This window comes from Myxine glutinosa, chromosome 1, assembly GCF_964187855.1.
Source record: "Myxine glutinosa chromosome 1, kmMyxGlut1.1, whole genome shotgun sequence".
NCBI lineage: Eukaryota > Metazoa > Chordata > Myxini > Myxiniformes > Myxinidae > Myxine > Myxine glutinosa.
Genome location: NC_136261.1, coordinates 267,021,047 through 267,043,947, shown reverse-complemented (window position 1 = coordinate 267,043,947; position 22,901 = coordinate 267,021,047). Strand labels below are relative to the sequence as shown.

General features: G+C 42.5%; 1 protein-coding gene across 6 annotated transcripts in view; it reads left to right on the top strand.

Moving 5' to 3' along the window:
* LOC137437116 (YEATS domain-containing protein 2) overlaps positions 1-22,901 on the top strand; it is a 108,865-nt gene that overhangs the window by 49,102 nt on the left and 36,862 nt on the right. For 4 of the 6 annotated variants that reach the window (XR_013624984.1, XM_068131515.2, XM_068131539.2 and 1 more), the window contains 9 exons: positions 2,470-2,592; positions 2,702-2,763; positions 9,234-9,305; positions 14,009-14,227; positions 14,316-14,508; positions 15,516-15,802; positions 15,999-16,109; positions 16,319-16,399; positions 20,411-20,510. Coding sequence is in view for 5 of the 6 variants with exons in the window: in XM_068131515.2 (XP_067987616.2) it covers positions 2,470-2,592; positions 2,702-2,763; positions 9,234-9,305; positions 14,009-14,227; positions 14,316-14,508; positions 15,516-15,802; positions 15,999-16,109; positions 16,319-16,399; positions 20,411-20,510 (1,248 nt within the window). In the remaining variant the exon portion in view is untranslated. The remainder of the gene's footprint in view (positions 1-2,469; positions 2,593-2,701; positions 2,764-9,233; positions 9,306-14,008; positions 14,228-14,315; positions 14,509-15,515; positions 15,803-15,998; positions 16,110-16,318; positions 16,400-20,410; positions 20,511-22,901) is intronic. The other 2 variants (XM_068131524.2, XM_068131531.2) reach the window with 2 other exon arrangements.

Here is a 22,901-nt window from a genome sequence, read left to right as displayed (position 1 = left end):
AGGTATTGGAAAGGTTGTTGGAGAGGAGGATAAGGAAGAAAGTGAAGATCGACGAAATGCAGTTTGGATTTATGCCAGGAAGAGGCACGACAGACGCGCTTTTCATTGTGAGGCAGTTGCAGGAGAAGTACATGGAGAAGAGGAAGAAGTTGTTTCTTGGGTTTGTTGATCTGGAGAAAGCATTCGATCGGGTTCCACGCAAAGTATTGACATGGGCATTGAGGAAGTTAGGAGTGGAGGAATGGTTGATCAGAGTAGTGATGGCAATGTACAAAAGAGCGCGCACAGCTGTAAGGACGAAGGACGGGAACAGTGGTGAGTTTGATGTGAAGGTGGGAGTGCATCAGGGGTCGGTACTAAGTCCACTACTATTTGTAGCTGTGATGGAGGTGCTGGCTCAGAACGTAAAGGAGGGTTTACCGTGGGAGTTGTTGTATGCAGATGATCTGGTGTTGATTGCGGAAAGTATGGATGGACTGAAGGAAAAGATGAACACGTGGAAGGAATGTATGGAGACAAAAGGTCTGAAGGTGAATATCGGAAAGACGAAGGTGATGGCAAGTGGTAAAGCATGTGGTGAGGTGGAAAGAACTGGGAAGTGGCCCTGTGCTGTGTGTAGGAAGGGTGTCGGAGTGAACTCCATTCAGTGTACAATGTGCGCTGAGTGGGTTCATCAAAAATGTAGTGGTCTGAGAGGGTCATTAACCAGTGTGGCAGCTACATTCAAATGTAAGGTGTGCACAGAGGGAGCTGCAGATGGAGGAAATGTTGAGTTGGATCTTGGAGACGGTGTGAAGCTGGAAGGTGTGAAAACATTTTGCTACCTCGGAGACATGCTGAATGGAGAAGGTGGATCAGACTCGGCAACGGTTGCTCGAGTGAGATGTGCATGGAAGAAGTTTCGGGAATTGAGTGGCGTGCTGATGATGAGGGGAGTGTCGTTGAAGCTGAAGGGAAAGGTGTATGCTGCATGTGTGAGAAGTGTTATGATTTATGGGAGCGAGACATGGGTAATGAACGTAGAGCAACAACGAAGGTTGGAAAGGGTGGAAATGCGAATGGTTCGACGGATGTGCGGAGTATCGTTGAGAGAGAGGAAGACAAATGATGAATTGCGAAAGATGATGGGAATAGAGCCTGTGATTGATGCTGTGAGAGGAACAGGTTGAGATGGTTTGGTCATGTGTTGAGGAAGGGTGAAAGTGACTGGTTGAGAAGAGTGATGGAAATGAATATAGAAGGAAGTAGAAGACGGGGAAGACCGAGAAAGACTTGGCTAAAGATGGTGGAAGAAGAAATGCGGGCAAGGGGGTTAACAAGGAGAGATGCAGAAAATAGGGCAAAATGGAGAAGATTGTCATGGGGACCGCAAGGCTAACCCCCGCTCTCGCAGGGAAAATGGCCTTTTAAAATGCATGTTGTTTGTTTTGTTTGTATGCATTGTCACCTGTGAGACCTTATATAGACAGGTGTGTGCCTTTCCAAATCATGTCCAATCAATTGAATTTACCACAGGTGGACTCCATTCAAGGTGTAGAAACATCTCAAAGATGATCAAGAGAAATGGGAGGCACCTGAGATAAATTTCAAGTGTCATAGCAAAGGGTATGAATACTTATGTAAATGTGATATTTCAGTTTTTTCTTTTTAATAAATTCGCAAAACTTTCTAAAATCCTGTTTTCTCTTTGTCATTATGGGGTATTGAGTGTAGATTGATGAGGGAAAAAATGAATTTGAACGATTTCAGCATAAGGCTGCAACATAACAAAATGTGAAAAAAGTGGAGGGGGCTGAATACTTTCTGAATGCACTGTATCTGCATCAGGTTTGAATCAATCCCAGCCAGTGGAAGCTTTGCTCCTTGACTTTGTTTTTCTCTGCAGTGTGTAAGTCACATGAATAAGCTGCAGCTTGTTGATGTATATTATAGAACCTCTTCATGCATTGCACGCAGGAAAATACATCAATTGAGTTACAAGGACATAAATTAAATAGACATTGGACAAATCAACATCGTAGATAGGATTTGAATCTGGCTCTGGGATCCCAACACCATGAGCCATATGTTCAGACGGTAGCAATAAACAGGCCATGCAAAATCTCTTTACTTTTACTCTTCCAGGATTTCTTAGAGTCATGCCATTGACCTGTCGACTCTTCGAATCTGCATCATTTTTGAGGCTATCTTATTCCATGTACTACCAAGATGGTGGAAAATTTAATTTCTCCTTCTTTCATAGGTTCCATGAATGAATCCTCCCAGACTCCTTTTCACATTCTCACCCAGCTCACCTATCCTCCAGATTTACTTCTGCTTCCACCACTCTCACAGCTACTCACAGTTCCACATTTTTACACTTTGCTGATATCCCTACAAAATTATTAAAATTTCAGTAAGTATATAATAGTACCTGAAACTGTTATTTTGAATGTTCTATTTATTTATCATTGGTCTGATATTTTCCAGGATCTCCTGTGTCCACTCCAAGGGCATCCCCCTTGCCACGAACCCCCAGCCAGTCACCCATCGCTGGAAAGATGAGTCCCGGGCTCATGTCTGTGGGCTCTTCTTATGTTATGGGTTCCTCTGGTGAGTGAAATCAATGTGATTTATACATGAGAAACTATAGGCAAAGATAAATTGCCCGAAGTTAAAGGAAGCAACTTCATTTACTTTATTGCTATCTTATCTTCCACAGCAGGAAGCCCCAAAATCAAGATTACAGAAAAAGTTTCCAAGGTTTCGCAGCCCATTGCAAAGGTTATTGTCATTATTGATTTATTTGCAACACATCTCCTTTCATTTAGGTTGGCGTTTTCATATCTGTCTGTGCATTTTTTGTCCCCCGTCGCACCGCGGAGCGAAAGGGGGACTATGGTTTTCCCCTCCGTCCGTGTGTGCGTGCGTGCGGACGTGCGTCCGTACGTGCGTGCGTAAGCGAATGACCAAATTCTAATTTGGTGTGTGGGTGCAACTAGGCATAAGGAAGAACGCTGTTGAAAATTGGGTCGCCACGTCAAAATCCAAGATGGCCGCCGCCATGTATGTCTGAACCTTGTGAGCGGAATATCTTGAAACATAAGCGAAGTACCAACTTCTAATCTGGTGTGTGGGTGTATCTAGGCATAAGGAAGAAAGCTATTAAAAATTGGGTCGCCACGTCAAAATCCAAGATGGCCGCCTTGCGTCTTCCACTTTGTCAACTCGCATCACTTCACCGACGGGGGGCCTAGGCGTAACGCTTGTATGCCTTTGCTTGAAGCATTTCTCGAGGCAAGTTAGGACAGTAATAATTCAGGGGTCCTTTAGTCAAAGGATAGTTAATGCATGGAATGGTCTCAGGATGGTTCCATATACAGGGTGTTCAAAAATGGATATACCAAAAAGAACGTTGAATAGTTTTATTGTGATTTGAGATACAGACATAAATTTGATATGAATACATGAATTAGACTTGAAAGTTTTAGTTTAATTTATTAGCCCGTCCCCTGCACAGCGGGAATTTAATTTACTATTTGAGCTTTGTCATCAGAATTTCAACAAAGCTTTATTATGAGAATATGGTCAAAAGGTCGACAAATTAATAATCCGGTTAAAAGGTCAACGTCACATAAATTGGTCAAATTTTATCCAATCGACCTGAAATTTTAAGAACCTGCATATTGGGTCACTGAGTTGGTTCACCAATAGAACGTTAGAAGCCGATTGTTTTGAGGTCAAATGGTCAAGGTCACAAAATCGTCAATTTTCATCGTAATCCACTGGCTGAGGGGGTCCCCGTGTGCATGAGATGTGCCCTATGTTACTCTTCATAATATTGAAGTAGACCATGAGACATATCAAAAAAGTTTGGGTAGACTTTTGGTAACCCGGCAGTAACCGAGGAAATGACGTCATTAGCCACGCCCTTTGCCGCTCTATTGATACCAAAATTTAGGGGTAGGGGAAACATAAATCGCAATAACTTTGGAAGTATAAATCACAGAACTACAAAATACCCATTAAAATGTTTGTATTTAAGTACTCTATTCATTACAATAATCATTATGCAAATTAATATGTTAATGAGGTCACCAGAGGTCAAAAGGTCACAAAACTCTCCCCCCCCCCCCCCCCCCCCTTCCCACACCTCCTGCCCCCAAGCCCTCTCCCTCCCACACTTCTCCCTGCTCTCAAATGTTGTGGTTGTGTGCTTCCCCTTCTCTCCCCATCTTGTCTTCCACTCCCTCTTTTTGTATATTTTGTTTGTCTGGTTGATTTGTTTGTGAAATAAATGTTAGCTCTTTCACAAGCCTCGATTCAGTATACAAAAAAAAAAAAAAAAAAAAAAACCCGGGTACAAGTGAAAATTTCACACTGCTCCAAAAAAATATCCACCAAGTTATGGATTTACTCACTTTTACATTTATGATTCATGAAACTTTTAGAATAGATGCTACCTATTATTTTGATATGCATTTGGGGCCTTTTAATGCCTAAGTTTATTACATAATATCAATTGAAAAATGTCATTAATTTAAAAGGTGGAATTTTTTCAAGTCCTTAGGCATACAAAGTATGCTGTCATGCTGGGACCATTTGTTAGCAATATGAAGGTGCATATGAACAGTTTTTGTTATCAAGAATTCTCCTATGCTCTTTAGCTTTAACCCTTATTGCTCTGTAAGTAGGAGGCCCAAGGTCAAAGGTCAACTTTAATCGAATTCCGTTGCCAGCGCATGTCAAGCGGCATGCATCCTTTGAGAAAGATCACATTGTTTAATCTTGAAGTTTTTGTTTTAATCAAGGCAAGTGACTTTGTCTTTGCAGCTTTTGATTCCACAAATTACCTGAAATGGTGGTCATTGTATTTGGAGGACATGCACAACCTACCTGACACGGCACCAGAAGTCTATGAGGCATTCCGGGCAGGTAAATTTGTGGTGAAGCGAACCCCTGGAAAATTCAATGCGGTCGGCGCTGATATGGCATTGGAACAGACGATTAATAGATCACAAAAGAGTGCCTCTTGTATCATCGGCAACACAAGAAAGAAGAAATTTGTGGCAATGTGGGAGCTTATCTATCATGAAATGCTGGCCATAACCAACCTACACAGGGAATTAAGTGGGGTGAATACCAGTCTATCAGAGGAAGGTACGATCAGCAAAGCTGAAATAGCTACAGGTGAACAGAAAGTCCAAGCAATCCTTGCGACAATAGAAAGGAATGAAAACCCATTTCAGCTGGTTCCTGATCAAGTAGAACTTCACAATATTCTCACCCAGGAAGTTATGTCTCATGATATTAGAAGCCAGTTACTTTCAGTAATGGAAATTGGGACCAGAGCATATGAAACACTGAGAACAGAGCGATTTGTAGAACAATCAGTTAGGTTCTCCTCAGCTATTCATCGAACAAACTTGAAGACATTTCTCAGCATACATAAGCCAGAAAAAGATATCAAAGGAAAATCCGCTGGAAAACAGAAGGAAGAAGCCCAAATGAAACGATCAATTGAGGTTACCCGTGCCCGTGGAAGGACAATGGAAGAGTTATTGCAGTATGATGTCTCCCCTACATCATATTTGTTTGATAAGGAAGGACAGATGACCAAACCACTAAAAAGTGCACTTGTCCAGGAACTGGAGACCAAACTCACCAAAGATGATGAGAGAACTCCAGTCAAGGACAGTGCATTACAGTCCACATGTTTAGTTGATGTGATGGCCAACATCAGAAAGATAAAAATAAAAGATCTGCAGACATTTGGAGATTTCTGTGATAATTTTCTGAACTATGTCGCTGCAGTTGGTCAGGGGGATGACAGGTTGGATTTGGTCTTTGATTCCTACGTCGAGGGGTCCATAAAAGATTCCGAGAGAAGGCGCCGTTCAGTTAAAGCGGCAATTGAAATGAACATTATCAATTACGACACACCATTACCTGTAGAAATGGACAGATTTTGGGCATCAAGCAATAATAAATTTAAACTCCAGATGCTTCTTCACTCACAAGCCATAAAGCGCGGAAAAGAAAGACCTTCCACAGTCAACGTTGTGGCAAGTTCTTTTTCAGGTGTATCTGGTGCAGCTACATGCCAGTCTGTCAAAGATGGCTGTTCAACAGAAATGCCAGACCTCAGTCCCGATGTAGAAGAGGCAGATGCTCGTATCATTCCACATGCGATGCATGCAGTCAAAAGTGGAACTGAACGTATTATCGTATTGTCTGGTGATACAGAGGTGTTTGTACTGCTTATGCACTACTGGAATATTCTTCATTACAATGGCCTAAGCGAACTTTGGCTAAGGGCTGGTGTTGGAGATTCAACGAGATACATTCCAGTTCACACATTAGCACCAAAGGGTGGAGAAGAACTTTGCTATGCGCTACCACTTGTTCATACCCTGACTGGCTGTGACTACACAAGCAAGGTGGGAACAAAACATGCAGCCTTGAATAATGCTAGTCCATCTGAGTATCTGAAAGACTTTGATTCTGGAACAAGTTGTACCGACAGTTTCATGGCGTCCTGTGAGGCATACCTGGTACAAGTTATAAAAAAGAACACCAAGTGCACAACAATGGATCAATTAAGAGACCACATGTACCATCACAGTAAAGGTGTATCCTTGGAGCAACTTCCGCCAACTAGCCATGCAATACAGCAACACATCCATAGAGCGTTTTATGCAACCTATCAGATGGTGACTTTGTTACACCCTCATAAGCCCACATCACTGGATCCAACTGCCTTTGGCTTCAGGGAAGCAGATGAACTTTTGATGCCAACTAAAGGCATGAGACCAATTCCTGAAGAATACACAGTTTTGTGCAATTGCAAAAAATGCAGCAATGACAGATGTGCCTGTCGCAAAAATGGACTTCCCTGCATTCGTTTCTGCAAGTGTCAAAGTCTCCAAGGTGATGAACAAATTGTGCAATGCAAAAACCCCTCTGGTTCAACTCAGTATTAGCATAAAGGAAATTCCTTTATGGTATTAGGTATGTAGCAGTAATTTACTCTGTATAAGCATCGCTGGGTCATCTGCATCCCTTTGACAAACATGCGAGTAAGCAACGGTAAATTACTAAACTTGTGGACAATAGAAACTATTGTGTTAAAACATGTACTTGTCTATCATTGCTTGAGATATGTCTCTTTCATTTGACTAGCAGATCAGGCATAGATAACATTTTATGGAACCATGGTCATCATTCCCATGGGTATTTTTAAAGGCTTCTTGGCTTCAAATAAGATTTCAATTAAATCTAACCTTATGATGTGTCCGCCTACTTGACAAAACACTGAGGGTTAATACAATGGACTGAAGAGCATAAGGGAACTCTTCACAAAACATAACTCAGAATACATTCTCAAATTGCTAAAGAAGGTACTAGTATGCAGAACATTCTATTATACTTATGGACTGCAAAAAAATCTGCCTTTTTAATTTACGGCAATTTTCAGTTGATGTTATGTAATACAATTAGGCATTAAAAGGCCCCAAATGCATATCAAAGTAATCAGTAGCATCTATTCTAAACGTTCCATGCATCATAAATGTAAAAGTGAGTAAATCCATAACTTGGTGGGTATTTTTTTGGAGCAGTGTGAAATTTTCACTTGTACTCGGGTTTTGTGACCTTTTGACCTCTGGTGACCTCATTAACATATTAATTTGCATAATGATTATTGTAATGAATAGAGTACTTAAATACAAACATTTTAATGGGTATTTTGTAGTTCTGTTATTTATACTTCCAAAGTTATTGCGATTTATGTTTCCCCTCCCCCTAAATTTTGGTATCAATAGAGCGGCAAAGGGCGTGGCTAATGACGTCATTTCCTCTGTTACTGCCGGGTTACCAAAAGTCTACCCAAACTTTTTTGATATGTCTCATGGTCTACTTCAATATTATGAAGAGTAACTTAGGGCACATCTCATGCACACGGGGACCCCCTCAGCCAATGGACTATCTGATTGACTTGAAATTTGAGCATGGTTTGCATATTGGGTCACTGAAGCCTATTGTCTTTGAGGTCAAAAGGTCAAGGTAATCCATTTTTTGTATTTTGTTTGCTGTTTTTGTCATGTATAGCATATGGAAGAATAAGTCCGAATACAGAGTGGACGCGGATATGCTTTGCATTTTCAGATGCTTTCCAGTTAGGAATTTGCGTTTGCTCACTGTGATTGATTGCTGGTATTGTATTTGGTGAAGCGTATTTCTGGTATTGCATTAGTGTGTCAGGTTATCCTCAATTAAAAAATCATCACAAGTTTTGAAAACTCAGAATCAGAAAATTTCACTGAGGTTGTAATTGCTGCTCAAAGATAGATTTCTCCTGCATATAAGAATGTAAAGTTAAAAATAGGAAAGCCCCCATAATGATCAGATCGATTATTTTTGAGTTTTAGAAACTTTATCTGTATTTCACTGTACAAACTGTGATGGTGTATTTGCTGTCAATGAAGCACTTCACAGTTTTTTTTGCATTCCCAATTTGTTTTTCTTTCCTTTTTAATTTTCACAGTGCTCTTTACTCTCTTTATAATCCCTGTCTTTTTAACTTAAGTGAATGAATGAATATGAATGATCGTTTTAAGGCCATTTTCCCCGCTAGAGCGGGGGTTAGCCTTGCGGGCCCCATGACAATCATGGTTCCCTGTTTGAGGCAATGGTTTTATGGCCGGATGCCCTTCCTGACGCCAACCCTTGGTCGCGCTCTTCGATGCGCAGGGATACGGTGTACCTATTCTAAATCGGGGTACACATGATCATTCATCCCAGCAAGCTGGTACTCAATTTGCTGACCTCAGAAGGATGACAGGCTGAGTCAACCCCCCTGGCGTTAATGCAGCGATCGACCGGGATTCGAACCCAGGATCCTAGGATCCCAAGCCGGCACCCTAACCGCTAAGCCAACACTAGGGATAACTTAAGTATTGCTCATAAATTAGCACTACCACAATAACTATAAGTGACCATCTGAACATTACCTATGCTGGGGGATGGGAAGCATAAATTGAGAAAGGAAAGGCATTGGAGGTAAGTGATGGGGTAAGGTAGATGGTAGCAGGCTCGTATGAGGGGTAAGATAGAGTAGGGTGAAGAAGTGGGGAGTGTATGGGGGGATACCAGCGGGACGTCAAACATTCTGGTGTTTTAGCACGTGTTGCTGGTTTCTCACAGTATAAAGAAAGTAAGAATTGTGCTGTCATCATGACCACCCTCCCCATCAGGAAGAACTTGCCTTTGCTGCTATGCCACCCCTTGGTCCCATTGGAAGGCAAACTCCACCCCAAATCCTCGCGGTGAGACAATGAAGCTATGTACTCCTTCACTTTGTTTATCCTCAGCTCTCCTTTATATTTTTCATTTCCTGTTCAATTTTCCTTTATGAGGGTCATCCCAAAAGTTTTGTGACCCCACTTGTAACATTACAAGTGAAAATTGACGTGCTCCATGGTATCACAAGATTGCATGGATGCTGTCTAATTATTTACTGACGTATCTGGTAAATATCAGGTTTCTCACAATTTGTTTTTTCCAGGAATCAAAATAATTGCATCGAGCACCAAGGATGTGGCCATGGCATAAATATTCAGAAATTCTTAAATTCAACATAATGCAGAATAAAATGCATATGAAATGCACCAATAATTATTTGTTCAATTATTCATTACACTTGTCCACACTTGAGAACTGTCAGCGATAGGTATCATCTTTACTGAGAGGAAAATCTGCACGACAGACTGTGCTCAGGTAGGCTGTTCACCAGCGATCGTGAGGACTATGTCACTGTTATGAACTAATTAATAACTCCAAGAACCTCTCACATTTTAAGAAGTTCTAACTGAGCCAGGATTTCCTATGTCAACAGTGCACTGCATTGCCACTGAGAATCTGGGGGAAAAGAAAGGCGAGATGGCAAAATTGGCACTACACCATCACAGAAGAGCAGAAACTGAACCATTGTCAACGGAATCTTTGACATTTTCATCAGGAAGATGGCAGACTCTTTGGAACACATCATTTCTGTTACCTGAGACCTGGTGCCACAACTCTGTCAGAACTGTGGACTCCCTAATCAGAGTGAAAAGGGGGCAAACCTCTCCACTTATGAAAAAGGCCAAATGCCAGTAAGGGAATATCAATGTGCTTTTCAGTATTTTTTACACGCACATTGGAATTTTGCAAAATCGGGAAGTTCCACAAGGTATAACAGTGAAGGGAGGCTACTACCTTATGGTTTTGCATGATTAGCTGAGACCTACAGTATGCAGAAAGCATTTAGCTCTTCTGAATGAAATCAAACAGGAGATTAAATACTGCATTGGAGTCATCAGAAGGAACCTGAATAAGTAAAGAGCAAAGATTGAGTCATCAGGAGGAACCTGAATAAGTAAAGAGCAAAGATTGAGTCATCAGGAGGAACCTGGATAGATTCGGGTTTCAGCCGCTACTCCTCTACCCTCAAACCAGTCCAGGCGCAGCCCAGTGAGTCTCACAGAAAGCTTTCTGCAATAATTAACTTTTCCTTAGATAAATAGATAAAGTAAGGGAGAAATAAATACAAATCAAGAATTAGAATGAATAAAGAGAAATGTGAAAAAGTAAGAAAGAAGTGTGAAAGGAACAAAGAACAAAGATGTAGGGAAGAACCCAGAAAGATCGATTTCAGCAGTTACTCCACAGACTCAAACACAGCAACAGGTACGAGCTACAAGAGGTCTGTCAGTGGGGAAGCACAGGCCACACAGCATCAGGATATGGTACAAACATAATCAAATGGAAGACCAAATACCACTGTCAACCTTTATTAGAGTGCTGTGCTATATGCAAAACACAATGTCAGCTCAACCTGTTAGTTTCCTGGGAGTGGAAAATTTTGCCTCACCCGCCTTAATTGCTGCATATCAGTCCATACAGTTTCCGAACGAGCTTTGTGGAACACAGTTTATATCTGCTGAAGAAGTTAATACAGCCATACCCACTGTGCCAAGGGCACTTCAGAAGGAAGGCTTCTTAGCATTACATTTATATCATTACATTTTCATTACATCGTAGCATTACATGTTCACACCCAGCTCGTCTTCACGCTGTTGAAACCAAAGCGTTCAGAATCATTGGAATCTCCCGCGATGAAGCTATCTCCGAGGGCCTTTCACTTACTCACCGCAGGCAGCTTGGTGGTCTTTCCGTCTTCTATCGACTCCTCTCTGGCCTTGCTCCCCCAGCTCTCTCTGGGCTCTGTCCCCCAAATATTCCTACAGGTCGCACAAGATCTGCCAGCAACCCTCTTCTAGTGAAACTGCCAAAATCAAGACTTTCTGCTCACCTTCACTCCTTCATTCCTCTTTTCTCCCGCCTCTGGAACAAACTCCCTCACTCTCCAATCCCACTCCACCCTCCAGGTCTTTAAAACAGCTGTTCACCACCATCTCTTATCTTCCCCCATCCAAAACCTTGATCTTTTTTACCCCCGCTAATTTCACCCCAAATCCACTTTTTTGAAATATCAACTTCTTTCCTGGAAGTCCTTGGTGTCCTTGTGTTTTATACTTCTCCCACCCCACCCCTTCCCACGCCTCCTCCCCCCAAGCCCTCTCCCTCCCACACATCTCCCGATGTCCCTGCTCTCAAATGTTGTGTTTGTGTGCTTCCCCTTCTCTCCCCATCTTGTCTACCGCTCCCTCTTTTTATATATTTTGTTTGTCTGTTTGATTTTTTTTTGTGATAAATGTTAGCTCTTTCACGAGCCTCGATTCTGTATACAAAAAAAAGAAGGAAAAAAAAGGCTTCTGTGCTCGTATCAAAAAGTTGAATTCAGTGCTGGTGGAAGTGCAATGAAGAAGATTAGGTTTATGTGGAATACTATGACGTGAATAAAGCTTGTCCATAATACGATGTTTTGTCGGTAAGGTGACATAACTTCTGGAATAGCCCTTATCATGCTTATGTGCAATTCCATGGTTAGTAGCATTACATTTTAAACAAGGTAGCAGAGCTATTTGTACTCTAATATCAAGATTAAAGCTTTTCAATTCTCCAATATGGTACAATCAACCCATCTTATGGAGACCTATTACACAGTAAGAATTAAAAACAGTGAGACCTGCATGTGTGAGTTGTGATAGGAACTTTATTGTTCGTTAACGTTACGAAAAGGACATGGATAAAATTTACATGTCTTTGCATAAAAAGTTTCCTCAAACAGGATACAGTAGAAACAAAGTGTAATATTTCCATCATTGCTAGTTTACTGGGTCGTATTTTGTCATATAAGTGATCACAACTATTCTCATCATTTTTAAGTATGAGCCAAAAATGTGTGTTAGTCACGTTACTGTTAGTGACGTTACCATTCATCCATCCCAGGAAAATTTGTGAAATATCCTATTTTACTCACAATTTCTAAGGAGATAGGTCTTTTCTGCTGAGGATATAAGTGCACTGTGTCTTGAGCATCAAATTCAGGCTCTGTCTTTCCTTATATTAGAACAGAAAATTTGAAGCGTCCATGATTGTTGCAACTTCTAGCAAATCGAACTTGGAAATAATTTTGTCCTTCATGTATCAGTTGATGTGAACAGGGAACAAGCAAAGCTCGCCAGAGGAAATGAGCTAGGTAGAAACATCACATGGCCATGGAATGATGTCAAGGATGATTCATCATCATCCTCCTCCTTCATCCCTCCCACTCCGCAATCTTGATGAGGACTTAATCATAATGGAATGCTGATGGGGTATTTAGGCAATAAAACAATGGTGAAAAAAATCCGCAGTCTCCAAGAAATGGAAAGGAAAGGGAGTCGTTTGGATGTGTGATTCATTCCCTGCATGCTTTCAAGACTGGTATTATCATCAGATGATCATGCATACCCGCAGCATTTAAACTTGAATGTGCTGGTGGTATTTACATTAATGGTGCATTAACAGAAGCGTTCAGTGAAACACAATAACCAAGAACAGGAAACATCAAGTTATACCAAGAACAATATTTACATAGATTGTGCAGGTTATAATATATGTGAGTCAGACATGATTAAGGAAGGCCAACGTTCGGTTTTGTTTCCTTGCGAATTCACCTGAATTAAAATTAATTAATTAATGCTTCTACAAATGTGGACTTTTGTAATTGGGGGGGCCGGGGGGGTGGAGGGGTGTGGACCCACCCAAAAGCCTGGTAGAAAACATGACATTAAATTTGTGGCATAAATGCCGATACCGACCTTTTTTTAAAAAAAAGCCAAATATCGAACTGTCGTGTTCTAATCGAACTTACCCATAAACAAATTTCAGCAGATGAAAGTTGGTATGACAATGATAGTACTGACTTGTTACACATGGATGGAGTACATGTGAAAAATGTGCTTATAGTTGCATTATGGGTAAATGATTGTCTCATACTGCCCTCTTTTGTCTTTAATTATCCGTGTTTAGTAACATTACAGATTTGTTAATAACGTTACGTTGTTAGTAACATTACAGGTTTTGACAGCTGTTACAATGTTCATGATTCTAATTTCCTTTTTTGAACTATGGTTTGTACAGAGAAGGAAAAGTGAAGAAATCAAAATTCTAAACAAATGCTTTGTCTTCAGGCAAACACAAGTTGTTGTTTTTGTTAGTCACGTTACATTGGTGAAGAAGGGGTCTACGTTTCACTAAATCTGTGGTTTAAATCCATCAGAATCACAAGTTTTGACTCGTGTAGCTGAGAGAGAGGGCTTGCACCAATGCATACATCTGATTTAATTGACTTGATTATTTGAATCTTCCAAATTCAGTGATGAATTCAAGATTGAAACATCAATGATACAAAATTTGATTTTTGGCATATTTTATCCAAAGACATGCCAAGCCGAGCTTCTTTTTCAGAAGCCTTTATGTATATGCTATCATGTAAAGCCAATTTCTACTCAAATACACAATTCTACATTTTGAGGTCATGTCTACCTCTTCATGGAATTGTTCTTATAATGATTCTTTTCTTTTATTTCCCTTCGGGCAGGTAAAGCAAGAGCCACTGGAACTTCCTATATCCTCACAGAGTGTCCCAATTTCAACATCCCAGCAGGCTTTCCAGCAGTTTGTAGCCATTAGGGGAGGCCATGTGATAAACGTTTCAGCCCCTAATACTGCAACAACCCCTGCAACGCCAATCCATGTAGCAACCACTTGTGCCACTCCAGTTTTTACTCCAACCACGATCACTGCACCAACTGCAAAGGTTTGTCCATCCTACCATGGAGGCACTCAATTGCTTCGTCAACTGTGATGTGATTTCACTTTTCATTTGCCTCCCTTTGCCTCCACAGCTTCTCAGCTTGCCTGTGGCAGCCCCTCTCCCCACGGTGGCCACCCGGCCCACCCTCACTCTGGCTGCTGGGAGGCCTGTCTTATTAGCCCAACCTCTGGTTCCAGCCCCTGTAACTTCTGTTCCAGCAAAACAGTCTTTGGTGGTTGGACCAGCCCCTGCAGCCACAGTCCAGAAGACGGTTACAGTGCAGGGTAAGAAAACTGTTACTCATAAGTGGTAATCATTCCTTGCCTTTTCCATATTTCTGTAGTTAAATTCACACCTTTGTTTCTTGTTGTGTAGTATTTTTTTCCTAACAGCTAGCAACCTAGTTTCCCAAGAGATCAGATATTATTTGTGCCCAGTCCACGGAGTATTAAGACATGACTTCCATCTTGAAGGGACCATCATCACTTTTCTGATTAGAGAGTTCATAGAACACCTTAACCCACACATTATTGAGAAAAAGGACATAGGAGGGGTCTTTTAAACCCTTGTCTTGTGTTTCCGAGCACAATCTATATTTTCTACGAGCAGCAATTTAGTCTGAATGCCGATATTCCCCAACGCAGAGAGCGAGTGGCTTATTTGATTGGTCGAGATGACATAAAATAGCGTAATATTTTGTCCAAGTACTACTAAACAGAAGGTTCTTGAAACGGTCAACAAGGCGATTTGCGTTCTACGTTGTTCAAGTATTGTATATAATTTAATTTTAAAAAAATAAGGATTTTAAAGGTTTGAATTTTTTTTTTTTTTGGAAGTTTACCGCCATTGATGCACCGCATTTTACACCATCTTGCTTAACACATTGCATTAGTTATTTGTGCCTGTTGTTTGTGTCCTTTATGATGTCCTTAAAAACAGTAAGTTTCCTGTTTGGAATGATTTTCTATTTTGTTTGACTGTCAGATAGGCAGACATACTAAAAAAATTACATCTGTGCGTGCGCACTCGGGACGAGATTCTGTACAATTTGCCAAATTCAGAGCTAAAGTGCTGCTAAACTGCAGGTTTGTCTTCCGATCCATGTTCCGATTGGTGTTCTACAGTGTTCAAAATATAAAGTTCAATTGAAATGAAGTAGTTCCTCGATCATAGACTGAAGTCTGTTAACCGACAGACAGACAAAGTGAACCAATTGCTTAACCAGGCTTTTTGCTCCGCTCTCATGGGGTAATTACCAATCATGGTTTCCTTGTCCATTTTTCATTTCCAGGGCATCCCAACCTCCAACTGCCTGGATCCAGCTTGGCCGGTCTTTCTTCCCTTCCCCCAGGAACCAAATTATACTTGACTACACAAGGTGGACGGGGTGGTGGTGGCCGTGGTAAACAGGTCTTACTCATACCACAGTCAGCTGTGCTAAGAGGAAATGTGGCTGGTGCTGGCGTAGCATCTTCTGTGCCTCTTGGTGGTGGTTCAGCCATGGCCGATACGGTACAAACACCAAGCCATCCGGTTCAAGCCAGTTGCACCTCATATGTTCTGAAACAAACACCACAGGTAAAAAATTATACACCTATTCCTTCACTCCCTCCTTATCGGCACGCTTAAAACTTCCATCTCTTTTTTTTTGTGTATCTTTTATTTCTTCATTGTGCCCACCCATACCACCATATTGAAATTTGCTGTTTGATCTCTCTCTTTTTATTTATTCCTGACATGATCACTAAACATCTTTTATTTCCCCCAATCTCAGGGAACCTTTCTAGTGGCTCAGTCTGCCATTGGGAGGTCAGCTCCTCCCAGTCCCACTTTGCCTGGGTTACGAGTTCCAGCAATTAGTCAGACAAGCAGTATCCTTACCCAGGTCATACTTCATCTTTGCTTCCTTTTACTTTCACTGCACCCATCGTATTCTTCACCACACCTCCCATTATCCTCATCATGGTCCTTTCTCTTTCTTACTGTGTCTATCTCCATCCCCTCTCCTCTCAAGTAATCAACTTGAAAACAAACTCACCAAATATACTTAGATGGGACAATGCTGAGTGTCACTCTCATACCATTGTTTTGCAGGTTCTCCAATCTGTGGCTGCACCTGCACCATCTACTCCAATCACTCCATTGTGCAGCCCAAGCAAGAACATCACACAAAGTGCAAGTTTTAAGAGCTATTGTTAAACATTGAAGTCTCTTTCTATACTGCAGGACTTTCGCTAGATTTGCGCATCACACGATAGCAGAAGCCTATGGTAAAAGTTTTCGCTTGTCTCCCGTTTACAGCAACCACTTTCTGCACTTTTAAAAGCTGATGATTGGTTATTTTGTGTTTTCATATCACTTTTCTTGATGCAATATAGTCAGTCACTTTATTGTCCCTCCCAGTAATCTTTAAAATCAATATGAACATCTGGATTAAAGTAGATTTAATACAGATCACAGAATTTAAATGAGCTAGATTTGCCCTCTTTTTAGACAAATCTAACCTCTGCCGCACCATCATTCCGTGTTTATCTTTCTAGGTAGCTTAGAGCTTTCACTATGAGTAAAACCAACAATGTAACACAATTAAGCTTTTTAGAGTCCATAAAATAATTTGAATTGATAGATTAACTTGAATTGATAGATTAACTTAAACATTTCACTTCACTGAGGACAGATAGTTTTGCTTGCTTTTCCCAGCACTGGGGACCGGTACCTTTGCTAGATAATGTTGGGATGTTGAATAATGGGATATGTATTTATATATGGGATATGTATTTTGTTATCTATCTATAATTCCAGTAATCTCTGTCTGTACGTTTGTACGTTTGTACGTTTGTCTGTGACCGCTGTTTCTCGACAACCACGGGTCCGATATACTTTTAACTTGCCAGGTATATTGCTGGGGACCCGAGGATGTGCCTTTTCAAGGTTTCATATTAATCGGACAATTACTTACCGAGCTATGTCCAAAAAACGATTCAACCAATCAGAGAGCAGCGAACGATCGCGTGTGCCGAACGTGGCGGGCACACTCTGCCTCGGATGGCACATTTGAGAGCGTATTCATTTATTTCACGTTTGCAAACTATGTTGGCGTTAAACTATGTTTTACAACTAATAAAAACGAATTTGCGATTCATTCGCTTTCCTGCGCGTTTGTGCACGCGATGGCGATTTCTTTACCAAACTCCGGAAGCCGTTCGCTTTGGACCAAACCATTGCATGTAAATAGAGGGGGGGGATTGTCACCACTCGCAAGCCGTTCGCTTTGGACCAAACCATTTCATGTAAATAGAGGGGGGGGATATAATTTTAGATATAGATATAGTACGGGCATGCCCTAGTAATAATAATAATAATAATAATACATTTATTTTATATAGCGCTTTTCAAGAAGCCCAAAGACGCTTTGACAGAGTACAAAAAAAACAAGTGCAAAAAGACAAAAATCAACAGGTAAATAATCAAAGCAAAAGGAACGAGAAGGAGAAGAGATAGTCAGGGGTTAAATGCTGTGGGTTAAATGTTGAATGCAGTGTTGAATATGTGGGTCTTGAGTGATGTTTTGAATGTGGTGAGTGAGGAGGAGTCTCTGATGGTGTGAGGTAGTGAGTTCCAGAGGGTAGGAGCAGCGATGGAGAAGGCCCTGTCCCCCCAGGATCTGAATTTGGTCTGCATGGGGGGTCAGGAGGTTGGTACCAGCAGAGCGGAGGTTGCGGGTGGGAGAGTGTCTGGAGAGGAGGTCAGTCAGGTAGGATGGGGCCAGGTTATGGAGGGCTTTGTAGGTCAAGAGGAGGATTTTGTACTGGATTCTCTGGGGGATGGGGAGCCAGTGAAGCTTGTAAAGGACGGGGGTGATGTGGTCACGGGTCCGGGAATGGGTGAGTAGACGGGCAGCGGAGTTCTGAATGTATTGGAGTTTATTGATGATTGTTGAGGGTGAACCAAAGAGGAGGCTGTTGCAGTAGTCCAGACGGGAGGTGATGAAGGCGTGGATGAGGGTTTCTGCAGCCGTGGAGGAGAGGGATGGACGGAGACGGGCGATGTTGTTCAGGTGAAAGAAGGCTGTCTTTGTGATCTGTTTAGTGTATTTGTCGAAGGAGAGGGTTTGGTCAAAGATGATGCCAAGATTCCGGATGTGAGGGGAGGTGGATACTGGGAAACCGTCGATGTTGAGGGCAAAGTTATGGGTGGATTTGGTGAGCGTTTTTGGGCCAATGATGATTATTTCAGATTTATCATAGTTAAGTTTGAGGAAGTTGATTTGAAGCCAGGATTTTATTTCAGTGATGCAGTTTGTCAGGATAGAGTGGGTGGCGGTGGAGATGGACTTGGTGGAGATGAAAAGCTGGATGTCATCGGCGAAGCAGTGGAATTGGAGACCATGATGGCGGATTAAGTGACCAAGGGGGGACAGGTACAGGATGAAGAGGAGGGGGCCAAGAACTGAACCTTGGGGGACACCTTGGGGGAGGGGAGCAGTGGGGGATTTGCAGTTATTGATGGAGATGAACTGGCGTCTGTCGGAGAGGTATGATTTGATCCAAGAGAGGGCAATGCCGGTAATGTTAAAGGTGGTTTCAAGTCGGGTGAGGAGGATGGTGTGATTGATGGTGTCAAAGGCGGCGCTGAGGTCGAGGAGGATGAGAATGTTGAGGTTGCCAGCGTCAGAGGAGAGGAGAAGGACGTTGGTGATTTTGAGGAGAGCAGTTTCAGTACTGTGGTTGGAGCGGAATCCGGATTGGAATGTTTCATACAGGTTATTGGCAGAGAGGTGATGTTTAAGTTGAGTGGCTACAGCGCCTTCCAAAACTTTTGACAGAAAGGGTAGGTTGGAGATGGGTCTGAAGTTGTTTAGGGTGTCAGGGTTGAGTCCAGGTTTTTTCAGAATGGGGGTAACTAACAGCAGCAATTTTGAGGGATGGTGGGACGATGCCTGTAGACAGGGAGGAGTTTATTGTTGCAGTGATAAGTGGAGAGAGAGCAGGAAGGGAGGCCTTGACAAAGCTGGAGGGGATGGGGTCAAGAGTGCAGGTGGCAGTTTTCATTCCTATGAGGAGTTCAGAGAGGTCAGTAGGGGAGACTGGGGAGAACTGAGACAGGGGTTGGCAGGATAAGGGGGGTGTCAGGTGGTTTGAGGGGGAGCAGGTGCAGTGGTGGTTAAGCTGCTGTAGATGTTGTCAATTTTGCTTTGGAAGAATGAAAGGAAGGAGATGCAGTTGTCTACTGTGAATGACTGGGTGGTGGTGTCCAGGGGGCTTATATATATATATATATATATATCCCATTATTCCTTAGCCACAAAACTTATGACCTCTGCCTGAAGTTGTGGAGAGCAATTAGGCAAATCAGAATGTCAATTAGAATGCTTGAACCAAACATTTCTTTTTTCAAAAAAGTGAATCAGGAAATCAATTGTAATGTTGTGCTTTAAGCAAAGCATTTCTAGCATTGTGAAAAGAAAGTATTAGTGGGCTGACAGGATGGCCTCAAGGTACACAGGCTTCACCTCTAAGCTGTCTGGCGTGGGATTGAATCCTGATCCAGCTGTAAACTGTCATCCAACAGGCAGAGTGATTCATCAATTTGTGTGCTGTCGCTCAGATGGACGTTAAATAGGCGTCCCGTCTGGCAGCATGTGTTACCGTTGGTGGATGTTAAAGATCCCACTGTGTCCTTCACAAAAAATAGGCAAGCTATCGCTAGCACAATGGCCAAATTACAAATTTCCTGCCCTAACCAGCAGAGGGCATTGCATCAGCGGCACAGCCACGCCCGCAGCCAATGATGCTACCCCACAGCCTTGTGCTGCATTAAAACTATGAAGATTAGTATTTGTCATTTTCGTCAGTCGCTAGATTGCTATCTTTGGGTCATGCTTACTGATTCTTTTTCTATAATTGACAATTTTAAAGTCCATATAGTTCATATTTCAATCACTAATAACATCTACTCCCTTCGGGAGTGAAATATGGTGTCAGTAAATCACTTGCACTGTACCGTCTGTTGTTGTTTCCCCCACATCCCTCCGCTAGGGGTCACCAGTTAAACCACTTGCACTATGCCACAACTTCACAAATGTGTGATTATTCTGATGATAGATGTTTTATTTTGTTGGGAAAATGCAGGGAAAAATAACTTTTCACAACCTCCCACTCCCCTACCCTCTACCACATATTATAGTTTTCCAGCCATGGGATGTCTTCAGGAATTGTACTGGGAGGTGCAAAACCCATTACAATAGCAACATCATCCATCAAGCCTGTGGCAACGATGGTAACAGGTGGGGAGAAAAATAGTTTGATGGAATTGTATACACAAGTGCTGCTTATTTTAAAACTGAAGGCACCACCAACTACCATCTCCTATCAGCAGGGCAAGGCTCAGGTCTGACATTTTAACTACCAAGTAGTCCACATCATAAACTATGTAGGCATCAGGCACCAACGTTTACCGCCGTTGATGGTTGTCCGCCCATTTTCCAAAGTTTACCGCCGTTGATGGTTTCCCGCCGATTTTCCAAAGTTTACCGCCGTTGATGGTTTACCGCCGTTTTTCCACAGATTACCACCGTTGATGGTTTACCGCTGTTTTTCCAAAGTTTAAAGCCGTTGATGGTTTACCGCCGTTTTTCCAAAGTTTATCGCCGTTGATGGTTTACCGCCGTTTTTCTAAAGTTTACCGCCGTTGATGGTTTACCGCCGATTTTCCAAAGTTTACCGCCGTTGATGGTTTACCGCCGATTTTCCAAAGTTTACCACCGTAGATGGTTTACCGCCGATTTTCCAAAGTTTACCACCGTTGATGGTTTACCGCCGTTTTTCTAAAGTTTACAGCCGTTGATGGTTTACCGCCGATTTTCCAAAGTTTACCGCCGTTGATGGTTTACCGCCGATTTTCCAAAGTTTACCGCCGTTGATGGTTTACCGCCGATTTACCAAAGTTTACCGCCGTTGATGGTTTACCGCCGTTTTTCTAAAGTTTACAGCCGTTGATGGTTTACCGCCGTTTTTCTAAAGTTTACAGCCATTGATGGTTTACCGCCGATTTTCCAAAGTTTACCGCCGTTGATGGTTTACCGCCGATTTACCAAAGTTTACTGCCGTTTTTCTAAAGTTTACCGCCGTTGATGGTTTACCGCCGTTTTTCCAAAGTTTACCGCCATTGATGGTTTACCGCCATTTTCCCAAAGTTTACCGCCGTTGATGGTTTACCGCCGTTGATGGTTTACCGCCGTTTTTCCAAAGTTTACCGCCATTGATGGTTTACCGCCGTTTTCCCAAAGTTTACCGCCGTTGATGGCTTACCGCCGTTTTTCCAAAGTTTACCGCCATTGATGGTTTACCGCCGTTTTCCCAAAGTTTACCGCCGTTTTCCCAAAGTTTACCGCCGTTGATGGTTTACCGCCGTTTTCCCAAAGTTTACCGCCATTGATGGTTTACCGCCGTTTTCCCAAAGTTTACCGCCGTTTTCCCAAAGTTTACCGCCATTGATGGTTTACCGCCGTTTTCCCAAAGTTTACCGCCGTTGATGGCTTACCGCCGTTTTCCCAAAGCTTACCGCCGTTGATGGTTTACCGCCGTTTTTCCAAAGTTTACCGCCATTGATGGTTTACCGCCGTTTTCCCAAAGTTTACCGCCGTTGATGGCTTACCGCCGTTTTCCCAAAGTTTACCGCCGTTGATGGCTTACCGCCGTTTTCCCAAAGCTTACCGCCGTTGATGGTTTACCGCCGTTTTCCCAAAGCTTACCGCCGTTGATGGTTTACCGCCGTTTTTCCAAAGTTTACCGCCATTGATGGTTTACCGCCGTTTTCCCAAAGTTTACCGCCATTGATGGTTTACCGCCGTTTTCCCAAAGTTTACCGCCGTTGATGGCTTACCGCCGTTTTCCCAAAGTTTACCGCCGTTGATGGTTTACCGCCGTTTTCCCAAAGTTTACCGCCGTTGATGGTTTACCGCCGTTTTCCCAAAGTTTACCGCCATTGATGGTTTACCGCCGTTTTCCCAAAGTTTACCGCCGTTTTTCCAAAGTTTACCGCCGTTGATGGTTTACCGCTGTTTTTCCGAAGTTTACCGCCGTTTATGTTAATTAACTTTGAAAGGTAGATGGTGAAGGAGACGTTATGTGACAGCAATATGCAGATGATCCTGTATGAAGACCGCTCGGTCGTCCAAACTTTGGACCTGTGCATTGCCTACTGAGCAACCTTTTTATGCCTCCATTGGCGAAGTCGCCGGAGGCATTACGTTTTTGGGTTGTCCATCCAGCTGTCCGCCCGTCTGTCCGTGCGTTCGTCATAGGTTTTCGTTATCTTGATAAGCTGAGAATGGCTGAAGGGATTTAAATCCAACTTTGTACAAGTATGTACTGTATAATGATGTAACAAGTTGGGTGAAGGCATATCGGTCGATGTCGCTGCGTCAAGGAGTCCCCGTTCTAGTTGTATGCATCGTCTCGGCTTGTGGAAGAGCTAATACTAGTGCACTGAATGGATCACGATGGAACAGGCCAAAAGGAACAGCAGAGAGGTCGGGGGGATATGGGAGGAACAGTAGAGAAGTGGAGGGGGGGGGGGGGGGGGAGGACACCAAACAGCAGAGCTGAAGGTCAAGATAGAGGGAGACTTGGACAAACAATGGGTGTGGGGAGGAATGGGGGTCAGGAGAGGAGGA